This window comes from Cyprinodon tularosa, unplaced genomic scaffold, assembly GCF_016077235.1.
Source record: "Cyprinodon tularosa strain WSP-4 unplaced genomic scaffold, ASM1607723v1 ctg638, whole genome shotgun sequence".
Lineage (NCBI taxonomy): Eukaryota > Metazoa > Chordata > Actinopteri > Cyprinodontiformes > Cyprinodontidae > Cyprinodon > Cyprinodon tularosa.
In genome coordinates this window covers 113,494-130,502 of record NW_024039383.1, presented here as the reverse complement: position 1 = coordinate 130,502, position 17,009 = coordinate 113,494, and the positions used below count along the sequence as shown (strand labels likewise).

The 17,009-nt window shown below is 36.7% G+C and overlaps 2 protein-coding genes across 5 annotated transcripts; both read left to right on the top strand.

Moving 5' to 3' along the window:
• Nucleotides 1-93: 93 nt before the first annotated feature.
• Nucleotides 94-10,422, top strand: prc1b (protein regulator of cytokinesis 1b). Of its 4 annotated transcripts, none has more exons than XM_038308479.1 (15): nucleotides 94-314; nucleotides 513-645; nucleotides 1,494-1,616; nucleotides 1,873-2,106; nucleotides 5,004-5,174; nucleotides 5,331-5,480; nucleotides 5,578-5,725; nucleotides 5,811-5,947; nucleotides 6,584-6,679; nucleotides 6,778-6,924; nucleotides 7,001-7,111; nucleotides 7,201-7,314; nucleotides 8,410-8,589; nucleotides 8,714-8,748; nucleotides 9,715-10,422. In XM_038308479.1, the coding sequence occupies exons 1-15, from the start codon at nucleotides 304-306 to the stop codon at nucleotides 9,761-9,763; spliced, it is 1,839 nt and encodes a 612-aa protein (XP_038164407.1). In that variant the 5' UTR covers nucleotides 94-303; the 3' UTR covers nucleotides 9,764-10,422. The 4 variants fall into 4 exon arrangements, with proteins under 4 accessions (XP_038164407.1, XP_038164409.1, XP_038164410.1 ...); XM_038308482.1 differs by having other exon boundaries at nucleotides 96-314; nucleotides 8,410-8,512; XM_038308481.1 differs by lacking the exon at nucleotides 8,714-8,748 and having other exon boundaries at nucleotides 95-314; nucleotides 8,410-8,512.
• Nucleotides 10,423-11,984: 1,562 nt separating this feature from the next.
• Nucleotides 11,985-16,802, top strand: ptpmt1 (protein tyrosine phosphatase mitochondrial 1). The gene is made up of 4 exons (XM_038308467.1): nucleotides 11,985-12,240; nucleotides 15,563-15,643; nucleotides 15,802-15,993; nucleotides 16,424-16,802. The coding sequence occupies exons 1-4, from the start codon at nucleotides 12,094-12,096 to the stop codon at nucleotides 16,550-16,552; spliced, it is 549 nt and encodes a 182-aa protein (XP_038164395.1). The 5' UTR covers nucleotides 11,985-12,093; the 3' UTR covers nucleotides 16,553-16,802.
• The last annotated feature ends 207 nt before the right edge of the window (nucleotides 16,803-17,009 follow it).

Below are 17,009 nucleotides of genomic sequence, written 5' to 3'. Positions count from 1 at the left end.
GATAATGCATACCGCCCCCTCTGGAGGTGGCCTGTATGTTTCATATATGGGCATACGCCGAACGGTTAGAAGGTGGGCGGTTAAAAGAGCAGGCCTCCGGCGTTTCGTCCCGGTGTACTATATTGAGCGCTCCCGGACCACCAGCCAATCAAAATGCAGAAACCTGAAGAACGCGTATTTTGAATTGTGGAGTGACAGACGGACTCAAGCGATACCAAGCAGAGCGGACATCTACGGCTGCATTTTTTTTCTCTATAAAGGGGTCTTTCGCTACTTTTTTTTTTTAACGTTCAGGGTTTTAAAATGAGGAAAAGGTAAGACTAATGTTTTGTATCTCAAGGTAGCAATGTTTTCTGACCGTAAAATTACTACTTAGCAAAGAGTTGTTCATGTTCTCTAACGGTCAATATGGCGTTAGGCTGGCTCTAATCACACTATCACATTGTTAGCCTTCTTGTTATCATGGAAATCTCTACTTTCAATGATTTTTAACTCCTATTGGGGTTTTGTAGCGAGGTGCTCGCAGCAGAGGCTGTGTCGTGTCTGAATAAGGCACTTTGCCACCTGAAGGACATCTGGGAGGAGATCGGTATCCCGGAGGACCAGAGACTACAGAGGACTAATGTTGTTAAGAACCACATTAAGGTGAGAATCAGATATATTATGCTTTGTAAAGCCTTCTAAAAAAATCGGTGGAGTCTCTGGTGGGTTTAGGGATAGAGATCAGTGTTAGAGAGAGCAGTTGGGGTTGATTATATAATGGTAGGCATTTTCAAAAGCTAAGATTTACTATAAGATTTGAATGTAACAACAGGAAGTGCTTGTTTTCTTTCTGTATTCTATCAAACCACCTGCTTTCTGTTTGAATATTGATGCTTGTCCTAAAATCCTAATATTTTTAACATTTCCCAAAACTGATATTTTTTTTCTAATAAAGTAATAACACATTTTAAACTATTTTTGTGTTTGTGTACATTTCCCAGTTAAAATGTAGTTTAGAACACATCAATATTTTTAAAATCTTATTGTTGGTAGTGTGGAGAAAGGAAATCTAGCATGTAAAATCCTGGTTTTGACTGTTGAAAAATAAAGAGGCAATAAAAATGTAAAAGTAACCCTTTAAATGTATGTTTAAATAACACATTCCATCTGTAATGGTCTGTATTTAAGGCTGTTTCAATACTCAAAACACCAAAGCTTTACAGATTTTAAAACTGCTGCCTAATAACCCATTGGAGCAATGAAAATGGCCCCTAAGAGGTTGAATAAAATGGAATTTCAACTGGTTCATTTCAAATCTGCATTATGTACTCAGGTGAGATAGATCTCTGTGGCTGGAGAAGGTTATATTAATAGGTTTTTAAAAATCTGTTTATATTCTCTTTTCCTTTGCATGTTAGAATGGATTTTTAAAATATTTATTAGATATTAAAGAACTTCTGCATATTAACAGAAAGCATCTGTGTATTTTTCTTTGTTGATTTGCCATACAGAACCTACTAGAGATGATGGTTAAAGAGGAGGAATCTCTAAAAAACAGACTTCTAACGAGCATCCAGAAATGCAGGACAGAGATGGAAAAACTCTGTCTAGAGCTCCAGATTCCAGTTTTTGAGGTAAAAGCATCCTTCTCTAATATGATCCATTAGATGGACTTTGTATAGATCCAACTCATTTAGATCTTCCACATGTTGTGGCTGTTCCTTGTCCAAACTGTTCCACATCTTGTTTATATTTTTCATCTATCATGTCTACATCTCAGGCATTGCAATCAATCGCCTCATTAACGCCGATTCCTGTTAATCTGAGTGTTATTAGAGACACTCAGCATGAAGCTCTCCAAAAGATGCTGAAAAACATTTTTCTATTCAGGAGGAAGGGGGTCTAACTATGCTTCAGCAAGAGAAGAACATCCGCACCGAGGTGGAGGCTTTGATGAAGGAGAAGAACCAGCGCATGCAGCGACTGAAAGCTCTGCTGGATCAGGATCAGGACCTGTGTGACATTTTGTGCTCCATGCCATACGGCATCACTCCAGATTTGGTTCCCTCACTGGAACAGCTTGAGAACTTTCAACAGCACATTGCCAAGCAGAATGAGGAGAAGGTACGGACTCTTCTTTTGATCCTTTGAAGTCATAGGAATAAGAAACCACATATTGGGTTCCTCAGCTTATGAGTTGGCTAATACAGGTGCTGGTCATAAAATTAGAATATCATGAAAAAGTAGATTGATTTCAGTAATTCCATTTAAAAAGTGAAACTTGTATATTATATTCATACATTACATACAAACTCATATATTTCAGATGTTTATTTTGTTTAATTTTGATGATTACAAATGACAACAAATGAAAATCTCAAATTCATCATATCAGAAAATTAGAATATTACTGAAGACCAATAAAAACAAAGGATTTATAGAAATGTTGGCCAACTGAAAAGTATGAACATGAAAAGTATGAGCATGTACAGTACTCAGTATTTAGTTGGGCCTCCTTTGGCCTGTATTACTGCAGCAATGCGGCGTGGCATGGAGTCGATCAGTCTGTGGCACTGCTCAGGTGTTATGATAGCCCAGGTTGCTCTAATAGTGGCTTTTAGCTCTTCTGAATTGTTGGGTCTGGTGTATTGCATCTTCTTCTTCACAATACCCCATAGATTTTCTATGGGGTTAAGGTCAGGAGAGTTTGCTGGCCAATTAAGAACAGGGATACCATGGTCCTTCAACCAGGTACTGGTAGCTTTGGCACTGTGTGCAGGTGCCAAGTCCTGTTGGAAAATGAAATCTGCATCTCCAAAAAGTTGGTCAGCTGCAGGAAGCATGAAGTGCTCTAAAACTTCCTGGTATGTGGCTGCGTTGACCCTGGACCTCAGAAAACACAATGGACCAACACCAGCAGATGACATGGCACCCCAAACCATCACTGACTGTGGAAACTTTACACTGGACTTCAAGCAACGTGGATGAAGTGCCTCTCTTCTTTTCCTCCAGACTCTGGGACCTTGATTTCCAAAGGAAATGCAAAATTTACTTTCATCAGAGAACATGACTTTGGACCACTCACCAGCAGTCCAGTCCTGTTTCTCTTTAGCCCAGGCAAGACGCTTCTGACGCTGTCTGTGGTTCAAGAGTGGCTTGACACAAGGAATGCGACAGCAGAAACCCATGTCTTTCATACGTCTGTGTGTGGTGGTTCTTGAAGCACTCACTCCAGCTGCAGTCCACTCTTTGTGAATCTCCCCCACATTTTTGAATGGGTTTTGTTTCACAATCCTCTCCAGGGTGCGGTTATCTCTCTTGCTTGTACACTTTTTTCGACCACATCTTTTCCTTCCCTTCGCCTCTCTATTAATATGCTTGGACACTGAGCTCTGTGAACAGCCAGCCTCTTTAGCGATGACCTTTTGTGTCTTGCCCTCCTTGTGCAAGGTGTCGATGGTCGTCTTTTGGACAACTGTCAAGTCAGCAGTCTTCCCCATGATTGTGTAGCCTATAGAACTAGACTGAAAGACCATTTAAAGGCTTTTGCAGGTGGTTTGAGTTAATTAGCTGATTAGAGTGTGGCACCAGGGGCCATCAATTTTGAACCTTTTCACAATATTCTAATTTTCTGATATGATGAATTTGAGATTTTCATTTGTTGTCATTTGTAATCATCAAAATTAAACAAAATAAACATCTGAAATATATGAGTTTGTATGTAATGTATGAATATAATATACAAGTTTCACTTTTTAAATGGAATTACTGAAATCAATCTACTTTTTCATGATATTCTAATTTTATGACCAGCACCTGTATGTGCTATAAATTTAGCCTTTCTTTTCTGATGTAGCTACAGGTGGGTTTAACATTATTAGAAGTAACTTCTATAGATAAGAATAATCAATAATGTGAAAAAGATAAATGGTTACGAACAGATAGAGTAACACATCCGAAGAAAAGATGTTTTTGTTTTGTTTTTTTGGTGCTTACCCAGCTGTGTACTCGGAGTGATTTACATTCCCATGTGTGATTACTGGCTTTTATCATTTAAAATGTGAGATTTTAAATCCAAAAATGGTTTAAAAGAAACAAAAAAAACTTGACTTTAGTTCTCATAGTTGAAACTTTCTAGAGTAAATGCTAATAAGGGAGAGGTTTTAAGCTGTTTGGTAAATTCTATTAAGCAGTTCTAAAGGCACATAGAGATCAAGCTTTCCTAACAATAGGACATTAGTACTGTTGCGTGTCTGAATTGCTGAGAGATGTTTGGTCACAAGCAGGAAGGTGTGAATTAGTTTGAAACTGGCAAATCATTAGGCTGATTACTGCACAATTTTATTTATTTTTAAAGCTGTTCTTTAGTTTCTCTTGTATAATCCTTATATTACTTGTTTTTCTTAGGATGAGCTGTCCTGTCTGATAGTTTAAAGAATTTTGATATGCACCAGTATGTTGTTTGAAGGAAGTCCCCTTTATTTTCTTAGATCTTTAAGCATTTGGGATCACAATGGTTTCAGAGTGGTATTGTTAGAGGAGTCCCGATACTTTTATTTTTCTGATTGCAGCTTCGAGTATTAACTGATACTAGTATCAATGAATGATAGAATGAGGAATTACAGAAAAGGCTTAATGAAGTGACATAACTCAAATATAGAACAATAGTTAACATCTGGCAAGAGAATAAAAGAACCATTTCATTTTCACCAAAGAGTCACATAGACGCTTTGCTTCAATCCACTTTGATTCAAAGTTTGACTTTTCTTATATTGGAGATTCTTTTTTTTATTTATTTATTTTAATTTTTTTTAATAAAAACCAGGCCAATTACCCATATCAGATTGGGAAAGCCTTAGTTCTTGTCCTTATCCTGTTCAGTAAACCAGTATTGGGGTTTATATGGTGTTAATATTCTGTTGTTAAATTCTGACTACTAATAACAGTTTAGTAAATGAAGAAGGTAACTTAAGTCACTGTAAAACACATCTTGACATTGTGTTTTTTTGTCATCCTGAAAGGTTAAACGATATGCAGAGTTTACGGAGCTGAAGCAGCAGATCATTTTACACATGGAGGAACTGGAACACATCCCAGAGACGAGCTTTGAGAAGGATGTTGTGTGTGAAGATGAGGATTCTTTTTGCCTTTCCAGGGACAATATCACCTCTCTCAAACTGCTTCTTTGTCAGGCAAGAGGTTTTCATTTCATAGGACACTACATTCTGCTACTTAGAATGAAACTTTTAGTGGTTCATTTAAAGCTTGTAAAGACAACAGCCTATTGTACTGAGGTTTCTTAGATCAAGATATCACTCAATGCTGCTGCACTCACTTTTGATCTGCAGCTGGAGGAACGTAAGGCTCAGAATGAAGCGACCTGCGAGATTCACAGAGAGAAGATCCAGCAGCTTTGGGACCGACTGCAGGTTCCCCAGGAGGAAAGAGAGCATTTCAACGAACACATGATGGCATCCAGGAAGAGGAACCAGGAGGCGGTGAGAGTGTTTGTTTCTTCATACTGTTTTATGCTAAAAATTTTCATTATTCTTTCCCTCTCAGCTCTTTATTTTACATGTTGTTTTTCTTCTACAGTTGCAAAAAGAAGTGCAGCGATTAGAATCCCTCAAGCTGCAAAACCTGCGTAACGTGACAGAAGCTATTCGATCCGAGATCGCTGTGTTTTGGGAAAAGTGTTTTTTCAGCATTGACCAGCGACAGGATTTCACACCATATTTTAGTGGTAGGTCATCCTGTTTGGCATTGTTATAATCAAATAAACTTGTATATATTTCCTGTCTGACACTGCTGTATCTGTGTGTGTTCAGAGGATTATAATGAGGAGCTCTTGGCTCTGCATGACGCTGAGATTCAGCGCCTGAAACAGCACTACGAGGATCACAAAGAGCTTTTCGAGGGCATCCAGAAGTGGGAAGAAAGTTGGAGACTCTACTTAGAACTTGAAGTGGGTTTGGAAAAGGAATCTCAGTGTTTTATCAGATCCTATTGGTTCGCATTTTTAATAGTCGAGAATAGTTTGGAAATGACTGATATTTAAAGGAAAGCTTGGTTTCATTTTATTGTTCCTGCTTTATTACTATTACTGTTTTCTTAAATGATCTTTTCTAGTTGAGATGTCTTTTTCACAAGTAAGCGGTTTGGAAAAATTGCTAAAAAGTTAAAAATTGTAAACAAAAAAACAAAAAAAACAACTATTTAGACAACAGTAGATTACTGAAACAGGAAGATTGATTCAGTGACTGATAAATAATTAGTATTTCAAATATAGGTGCAGCAGGTCTCCTTTTTTCTCAATTTTCTGTCAAGTTTTATTATCAAAAAAGTAAAATTAGGAAATATTTAAACAAAAATTTTGTTTTAATTTCTGTTTTCTTTAATGCATTTAAGTTTTTATTCAAATGTATTTTATTTCCTATTTTAATCCTATTGTTATCCAATGTAATTGTTTAATTCTTGGATCAGGGCTTTTTAGTCCCCCAAAAATAGATTCATAAAGTATTTATTTATATTTTATATCCACCATGCAATGCTACACACTCATGTATACTAATAAATATGTCTCCTCCTTGATAATTTGTAGAAGAAAGCAACAGACCCAACACGGTTCACTAACAGAGGAGGAAATCTTCTTAAAGAGGAGAAACAAAGATCAGAGCTTCACAAAAACCTTCCTAAGGTAAGAAAGAAAACAGCTGGTATTATTTAAGATGTTTGATATCTCACAAATGTTACCGCGCTGCATCGTTTGTTTGATTTTTGTTTGTATGTTTCAAGCTTGAAAAGAAATTGAAAGCCCAGATTGACACTTGGGAGAGTGAACAGGGCCGGGAGTTCCTGGTGAACGGTCAGAAGTTCCTGCAGTATGTGGCAGAACAGTGGGAGCTGCACCGGATAGAGAAAGAAAAGGAGAAACTAGAGAGAGTAAGTAGGATGGTGGATTTAGGAAATTAGTTGACTCTGTCTGTAATAATTTATTTTTGAATTAAAACCTTTCTAGCAAATAAAGAAAAGCAAACAGACGGAGGAGGACATGCTGTATGGAACTGCAGTACGAACTCCAACCAAGCGTCGATTCCTCGGCACCCCGAACTCCAATAAATCCCGGAAGGTGTGAAACTCACTTCTTGTTTGGCTCTTCTAAAAACTGAAGTCCTTCAATTATTCCAGAGCTAATATCTGTCCATCTTCTCTTATTAGCTAAATGCAACGTGCAGCATGTCCAGTGGGCACTCTAACAGCACCATGCGCTCTGTGTACGGCGGAATGGTCTGTCGCTCACCTGTGCCTCGTCTTCCCCTCTCTGCAAACAAGGTCTGTTTAATACCCTAACAACATTAAACTACCAGCTTTGTTCTAATTTTAGGATTTAGAACTGAATAATTAAGTATTTTAATCCGCCTGTGTCCTGTAAAAACTAGATTAACAAACTTACCATAACCCTTGTTTTGTCTAACAATTCTCCATCTGTTCTTCAGAAAGCTTTTTATATGAAACCTCTATTTCAACATTATGCTTTCATTCTCTTAATTTAGGGGCTAATGATGCAGATATGTTGATAATCAGTATTCCAAGCCAGTAAAAGTCTTTATCAAAATCAGACATACTTTAATAATACTTTAAAAGCCTTTTAGCTCGTTCAATTTTCCAGTTCTTGATAATGTATATATTAGATATGTATATGTATTTAGTTCCATTTGCAAAGTGTTTGGGGCTGTTTCATCTCTAATTTTATCCCAGTCATTTTTCATGAGACTATATCACATACTTTTTTTCATTTCATACAATTAAGACCAGACCTGACAATTTTGTGGTTAAAAAAAGAAATCAACTTTCATTTATAATGAAGCAGTCATTGGCTCAGTTACATGGGTTTGTAACAGTTTTATATCCATTGAGCAAATGTTGGGAACATGGTTTAATCAGTTTAATATAATGGGCTGAGCTAGAATATGCTCTGTAATTGTGATCTTTAATGAGTTTGGATTTTCATGGTAAGAATTCAGAAATAAATTCCCCCTTTATTTGAAAATGACAATTACTTATTTGACTTCTGATGCACTTCTTGGGCATAGATGCAGATGGTGTATAATCAGTTGCCAATTTATTCGTGTTATAAACATTCAGATCTTTCTAAGTTGAGTCTAAGCAGCAACAATTTTTAAATAAAATTGATCCAAGTCTGTTGACATTCCTAAGAAGTAAACTAACTGCTTATGACACAACCTAATTAGAATCCACCTGCAGGGTTGTATCATTGAATTGTTTGTCAGACATAGTAAAAATGTTACCCGTCTACTAAGACTTCCAAGTGAATGATTTTGTTCTGGAATTTCTAGAACGATGTAAGAACTGTGCGTTACCTCTGTCCAAGTAATCTAATCAGTCCCTCCTATCCGTCTTTTCCAGACTACAGCAACACGGACGCCCGGTGGCAGCAAACCCCCACACCCAAGGATTCAGGAGTGCAACAAGGAGAATGAGGCCCAGTTCAAGGGGAGCCCAATGAGCGGTGCGTTGCAGACCCCACCCTGTCCACAGCGTAACTTCAGCATGGCTTCTGTTGCCAGCACATATTCAGAGTTTGTGGTAATTTTCTCTTTTGTATCTAACATATCTCCACCCTCCACCGCTGCACTGAAACTTTTTTTTTTTCTGAGCTTGTCAAGAAAAATTATGTGCAGATGCTAAACAATGTTAATTTGTGTTATAGAGGGACTTGGTCAACACTGAATCTGTTCAATCAAGGTCTGTTTGAAATCCTAAAGCCTTAAACTAATCCCTGTTCATTTGCATGCTTTTGCTTAAAGTTAAATGTGCCCCTGCATGAGGGTTAGGCTTTAAACGTTAGAACATAACGCCTTTAAAGTACATCTTGAATGGTTTTGCATCACCTGTTTCTCATGGGCTGAGAGCCGAGACCAGGGAAGCTTTCTATAACTAATTTGAGCCTTATGATTTTTGCTTGGATAAAAATCTGAGCATTCAACAGTTCAGTAGTTTTTTTGTTGTTGTTTTTTTTTTTCTCATTGTTTTCTGAAAAAGCAGGAGTGAGTTAAAGTTTGTGCGTAACTTAAACATCATAAACTTCAATTCTTAGGCTCAGTTCTCAAATGAATTCCTATCGTTTTGCCGCTGACAAGAGGTGATTAACAAAACCACGATGTGGTCGCAATCAGAATTTAATAAGAGTTCAAATTAATCTGAAGCCACATTTGGAGATTGGTAATGCTGATTGGTTGGAGTATTTTTACAGTGCGAGTGGCTCATTAAAAAGGGGTTCACCTTAAGTAATTTTCTGGTTAAGACAGCGCCTTTAGGGTTGACAACAATATGGATCCAGTTTAAGTGGCTGGACATCCAGCAATTTGTTATTGTTGCTTTTTTTTTTCTAAAATACCATCTCTGCCTCCATTGTATGTGGGTTTTGTCAATGTTTTGTTTATCTATGTAAACTAGCTGTTCATGTCTTGGGGAGTTGATATGTATATGTTGGTCTTTGTTGTTTTCTTACTATCTGGGCCCTGCTTTACTTGAGGGAAATCAATCAAATACCTTTAAAATATAATTCAAGTATCGATTTCTTTCAGGGAAATTAACTACTTTTTCGGAGTAACTGCATGTTTGCTGATGGCTGCTTTGCTTAAAATATCAGTGATTTTTACTTTGATGTTTCACCAGAGACTTGCTCATACCTGCTCCTCTCCTCCACAGCGAGACCTGTCCAAGGCCTCAAACACCAAGGTCCAGCACGGCATCCTGAACTCAACCAGCACCAACCCCTGACTCTTCCACTCTGAGGCTAAATGATGTTATGGAACGTATAAATTAGCTCCAGCACAAGTTCAGGTGTTATTAAAAGGTTCACTACTTTTTACTGCTTCTAGCTTTAATGGATAAATGAAGGCATTTATATATATTGATTGTTAAGTAAAGGAGGAAGATATTTTTGGATATCATTAATGCCGTTATAAGATGGATTTGTCACTGTCAGTTTAAAAAGAAAATGTATTGTAAATGAACACTACCTTGGTGCTCAAATGTCCTTCAGTTCTTGAGATGTATAAAATATTCTGTATCCAAAATTGAACTATTTCTTTCATATTTAGACAAACTAGCATTAAGCTTTCGGATCTTATACAGACTGGGGTTACAGGCCAAATGTATTATGCATATGCTGCACTTTTTTTGAATAGGTCTTGCAACTAATAGAATAATTTTACGGTAACACTGGTCTTTTTCAAATCAGTTTTTATATTGCTTTGTATTTATGTGTATATATTTCTTTATCTACCGTTTCATTATTTTTTTTTTTTTGGCATCAAGACTGTTATCTTAATGCACACAGTAATTAACTCGCCTGGGTTAATATGGTGGATTTGGAAAAAGCTTGTCCAAATACAGTAAATGCATTCTTCACTATTTGTCTCTTGGCTTCCTCTGTACATTCATAAGTGGAGAGTGTTTTATCGTGCACAGCTGTGACTTCCTAAATGAGGCTGGCAGTGGTCGACAATGATGGGAGTCATTAAACATTTACTGCAGCGCTAAAATCTGCTTTGGATGTCTCCATATCATTCTATGAACTGGTTAAAGTGGTCCTGCTGTTTGCTGAAAAGGTTTCAAATTTAAAATTCATTACATTCATTGAAATTGATTAATCTAAAAAAAAAAATTACTTTTAAATCTCACGACTGGCTGGCACTTACTTAACATCCCTAAAACTCTCAGCCTGCCAGCTTGGCCTATTACATCTCAGCCATTTCATATGGAGGCAGCATCATGGGTAACAGCTGGCCTTAGCCTTCCTCGCTGCTATGATTCAGCAAACATCAACTAACCATTCATCCTTAAGGGGGTTTTCAAGTTTTTGGGCTCAGTTCAAATGATATAAAAAGACACATCTGCAAATTAATGCATATAAACTTTTCAATTCAAAGATTATTTTGGATTCCATCTGGTTTAAAACATTAAATTTAGTCGGAAGGAAACAAGCACATTTAAACTATAGTTCTGGGCTTTGTCCCCTCTCACTGTTTGCTTTAGTCTGAACTTGCTCGGATTGCATTCTCAAGAGCCCTCTATTGAACCTCAACTTCAAGTCTTTTGCAGTTTCCAGCAAGTTTTCTTCATGGTTGTCTTGTAGCTCCATCCATTGTCTAATTGACTGTCAATTTCTGCACACAAAAAAAATTGTCCCACAGCATAATACTGCCCTTATTAGCTTTACAGAGTAAGGATAGTGTTTTCAGTTAAACCCTTCTGCATTTTGTCACAGTATAATCACAAAGTCCGCTACAATGAATGTGACTTTAATGTACTGGACCTACACTGAGTAACAGAAGTGAAAAGACAAAATTGTGCTAAGCCATTTTCTTCTGTGCACCATTTAATTCATTCATGACTAGAAATGTTACAGCAATAGGACAGTTTGTCTTTTTCATCTGTTACGCCATTTGACAGGAATGCTGCTTCTATTTAAACTTTTTCACAGCGGAACAAACATGCATAATATATTTGGTACTTTATCTTAAAAACAGAAACCTTCATCTGAAATTAATTTAATAAAAACTGTGTAATAGTTTCAGAGCCAGTGCTAAAAAAATGCCTTTCAGTAATATGAGTTCAAAGGCAGGCTAAAAGTAGGAATTAAGCATAATGGGTACAGAAAAGGGCTTTTTTTTTTAATCAATAGATTAAAAATACCCTGAATGCTGACATTTTACCAAAAGCCCTTTCCTTAATTAATTGAAAGAAATGCAATAAAAATACTCTTTACAGATAAAGTAAACAATGTATTGTACTTATAAATTAAAAGGATAAAGATAAAGAAACATATGATTTCTGGCCTAATATGTAAAGCTCGTGTCGTATTTGTGTTAGCTAAACTATCCTTTTACTTTTTTGTGTGCTTTTATTTTGAAAGGGTTAGCTCCGGAAGTTCTATAGACCACCGGAAGATTGTAAACAGAAGCAGGCGCTGGTACCTACACCGCCTATAGTTTAGGCAGGCAGTCACAACCAGAGTTTATTGGCTAGCAATGCAGAGTTGACTGTGCTTGGAAGCTGTTTGGTATTTTTCAGAGCTCCACCATGTCCGGGGCGCTAGCCAGGCTGCTCTTCTATCCGACTTTAGCTTACAATGTTGTCATGGAGAAGATGTCCTCCAGGAGGTGGTTCGACCGAGTGGACGAGACGGTCATCCTGGGAGCGCTGCCATTCAAGTCCATGACCAAACAGGTCAGAACTCCTGGAAAACAAACTTTAAACCAGTTTAACCCCTCCACCACCACAATTCCTACGAAAGAAATCCTCAGTAATTAAAATATTAATACAGTAGCTCACATTTTACCGGTTTTATTTAAAAAGTGAAATTTACAGCTAATTTAGCCATTTTTGTTCAGCTGTCGATAACCATACATTGTTAAACATGATTGTCACTCAGTTTGGTTTGGAGTGTATAAAACGATATCTGAAATCATAGGAATAGAATATCAGCCTAATATTTATATTATATTATATATAATATTTTTGAAACAATACCACTTGATAGTTTGGGTACCTCTAGGTACCCAAACTGTATAGGATATAATAACCTTTTCAACTTTGATAGCTAGAAGACAGATTCTTTTACACTGGAAATCTTCCTGCCCACCAAAATTATCTGAATGGGGGTCTGATCTAATGTTGTACCTCAAATTAGAAAGATTAAATATACACTAAGAGCCTCCACTGATCGGTTTTATGGTGCTTGGAATCCATTAATAAAATATTTTGAAAAGCTCGAGACACTTGCTGAGAATCCCTAAGAGTAATGCATTGAAACCTGATGGCCAAGACTACAGAAGTTAAGCACATATAATAAATAAGGCTTTTCTTTTATGTATGGTAGGAATTTGTGTACATATATGCATATACATTGTTAATTTTTATTTATGTGTTTATGCTACTCTTTAGTGGTTGTATTTGTAATGAAGACAACTATTTTTTTTGGTGTTTTCCTCTTTGGTTTTTTGGTCAAAGATGTATATGTGTATATAAATGAATCACTAATGTTTTTTGACTCTGTGGGTATATGCATAGTAGTTATTGGGGGGTATCTTGAGCCAAGAATGTAACTAATGTAAGAATGTAACTAACAACAGAGTGCAGTATCCACCACATTATTAGAAAGTTTAAAGACAGGAAAACATGCTTTTATTTTTTATCATGCCATTATTCATACCGTTGCAACAAATTACATTTCAAGCTATTCCACAGAATAAGCAGTTCCAGTTCATTTTAAAATGATACAGTGAGGTAAAACAGGACCATAAGCAATCAGGTAAACTTTGCATGTTATTTTTGATTCTGGGTCTGATGGGAAATTGAGAAGCACGGAATAAAAGTTGGTTAAAGATGAGTAAATCACTGAATCTAACAAACATTTCACATCTTTATGCAATAAATCTACACATTAAATGAGTTTCACATTTTAAGTTAAAGCATGTTAGGATAATTATCATTGATGATGTGTGAGTTTATTACATTTATTATTTATTACTTAATATTAGCTGCCTGTTGCATGTCAGAACTAGGGATGGGGATCGTTAATATTTATTGATATCGATACCTTTATCGATACTCCTTATCGATCCGAGTCTTTATCGATACCACTATCGATACTTTTCTGTTATTTGGTGGAAAGACGATGCAACAATATTTTTTAACAGAACTGGTATTGCTTTTATTGCTTAACAAGTGAGCATAACAAAAACGTTTCTAGCCTTCAATAAACATGGCTAATGTAATAGGCCACTTTGAAATGACATAAAACTAACTAGAATATATTTTCCCAATTGTTGGTTAATGTATTGTCTACTGTCACTTTTCATCGTGTTTTTAGGAAAATATTTAACAAATAAATAATTGTATTTTAAACTAAATGTAATTTTTAATAAATGTTGGCATCAGTAGTTTAATTATATATTCTAAAATAATTAGAGCAATATACAACTGTATTACTCATGTTTCTCGCTAAAAACTCAATTTCCCGTTTTCTTTACGTTACACTTGAACGCATCATGATAACCTAATTGTCGTTTTACTGAGCCAATCTGAACACATCATCACGCAGCACGTCTGAAACTTTATTTACTTTTCAAGCTAACTAGCTTGTATGCTTCCGATTACAACACGGATTTCACAATTACTATTTTTAACTGACTGGACAAGCTACAAAGTCTGTGTGCGCGCTTACCAGTGGTACTCTGAGTGGATGATGGAGACGGGCCCGGCTGTGGTGCGGGGGCAGGAGGAGGAGGAGGAGTCTTTTCCGTTCAGCCATTCTCAAGTCGCGAGCACAGTTAAGTGCCAGACTTGTTTTACTTTAAATATCTGTTTGCTAACAATTTCATTCCAAAACATTGGTGGACATGCTGCAGTGATCGGATTGATTAGATTTAAATGCTGTGACGCGACTCGAGGGACACACAATTATGTTACAGGACCTCCGGGAGAAAAAAAAAACGACCAGACTCGATAGTGGTATCGATAAGCCCAAACGTTATTGATTTTCGGGTTTTGAAAAAAGTGGAACCGGGTCCTTGATGGAACCGGGTTTCGATCCCCATCCCTAGTCAGAACTGATGTTTTTTTACAATAGTTTATCTAATTAGGACAGTTCCTTTGTCCGGACTTACAGGTATAATCTTCATTCTGTACGTGGCAAAGATTTGGAAATGGAATGAGAGCGGTGTCCTTCAGCTAAGAACAAAGTGTATTATTTTGATACAGCTGGAGCCATGGATGTCTACTCATCTGCTAACATGTATGATGTAATGATGTGGCAGACTGGAGATTTATAAAATGTCTTTTTAACTTGTTATCGGGGCCACTTCCTGTGAGGTGAACCCAGAGGTGAGCAGCTGCCCTCTGTACATTCTAAGCAATTTCTCTGATCTGAGTAAGATTGTGATTTCTATCAGAATCTGTTGTCATGTCTCCTGGTTATTTAATACATATAAGCTATGAAGTGTTTCTCCCCAGTGATCTCTTTTCTGGAAAAAGAACTGGCGAGAGAAACCAAGGTGTAGACACAGACAGCTTATCTCTAACAAGCATAATTAACTTTTTGATAGTATTTCATTTAACTGAGATATGAAGGTACAGGTTAAAACTTATGTTTAGTTTGGTTTCTTATTAAAAGTTTGAATTTCTGAGTTCCAAGTCAGAAAAAAAAAAATCTAATTAAACTACCTTTCAAGAAAGAGTTCAGCAGGGATCAATTTTTGTCTTTAGTTGGATCTGGGAAGCTAAATGTAAGTGTTACTGATTTTAGCATTATAGTTTGAAAGCATAGCATTTTTTTCTTTTAATAATGTGTTCAAACACAAAGAAATATGCTCCCAACAATAGATTTTCCTGCCCTATGTTTACCGTGGAAGTATAATGGGAGTCATCCTGTAAGCTGGTGATCAAAATCCTAAACATAATAGCAGTGTGATGATTATCATTTGACTCCACTTTGTCAATGTGTGGATTTCGGAGCTGAATATGAACTGATTGTTGTTTGTTGTTACAGCTGGTGGAAACTGAGAATGTTCGGGGAGTCGTAACCATGAATGAAATGTATGAAACCAAATACTTTTGCAACTCTTCTGAGGTGAGTAAATTTCATAGCTGTCTGTTGCAATTCGTAAGGGAATATTAATGAAAACTTAGTTGAATATTTTATTTATTTTTTAAATACCTTGGATTAGCATGAGAAAAGAGATCTCTGAAATTAAGGCTAGAGTTTAAGAATCTGATGTTTTGGATCAGGAGTGGCGTGCTGCAGGTGTGGAGCAGCTTAGGCTAAGCACTGTGGACCTGACTGGAGTCCCCACTCTGGAGAACCTTCACCGGGGAGTGGAGTTTGCTCTGCAGCATAGACAGCGAGGAACAAGTGTATATGTCCACTGCAAGGCGGGCCGTTGTCGCAGTGCCACACTGGTAGCTGCTTACCTGATACGGGTCAGTACAGAACTCCTAAACAACTGTGGCTGTCATATCAGAGCTACTGGAGAAAAAAATGAGGAGTTAACATATTTAACACTAGAACACAGAGGGTGGAAAACATAACCCTGACCTTAATTGTGATCTATAGATGTCACAAACTGGTCTCCTACTAAGTCTGAATGAATGTTTGCATTTTTAGTCGTTAAATTATATTTCATCTGTTAATTATTTTGGTTATGTCCATTATTAGGAGGTGACTGTAGAGATTTGAATGGGGAAAATTTAGAACTTGAGTTTTGTTTAGCTGAAAAACTTAAATCAAGTCGGGTGTGTTTCCCCTGCTTTTGGTCAACAGGACAAATTTATGTTAGAAATATTCCATGCCTCTTTTTTTGTTTGTTTGTTTAAATCTTTAAATATCTAAGATGTATTTTTCTGATGACAGCTGCACTGCTGGACTCCAGAAGAGGCATGTCAGCGGCTGTCGTCCATCAGGCCGCATATCTTGGTACGCTCAGCTCAGCTGGAGATGCTTAGGAAGTATTACCAAAAAGTTTGTGAGCTTTCCACCTGAGAGACTGGGTCAGCAGTGGGTTACGCCTCAACATTCAAGCTGAAAACTGGACTGGATAAAAATGTTGACTTGTTTGGTTTTATTTTGTTATGTTTTTTTGTGTGTTTTTAATGGAAGTAGCTTTTTTAATTGGCTTGAACAATGATGTTTGTGACTTCTTCTATGATTCACTACTTGGTGTAAATAAATGTTTAAACTAAATCTTTATAGAGTCCAAAAAGAAAATAAACAAGTAACTTGCTGCATCAGATACTTTGTACTCTTTGGAAATTGTTTTTGTTTTATATTTGTATAAAACTTCAAAAATAGGACAGATTAAGATTAATTCCGTCTATCTCTTTGCTGTCACTACTGATGCTGATTAGGGATTTTTTCTTTGGAGAACTTATTGTCATATTGATGATGACTAACATAGTGTCTACTTTGTAAGTCACTTTGGATTAAAGCATCTGTTAAA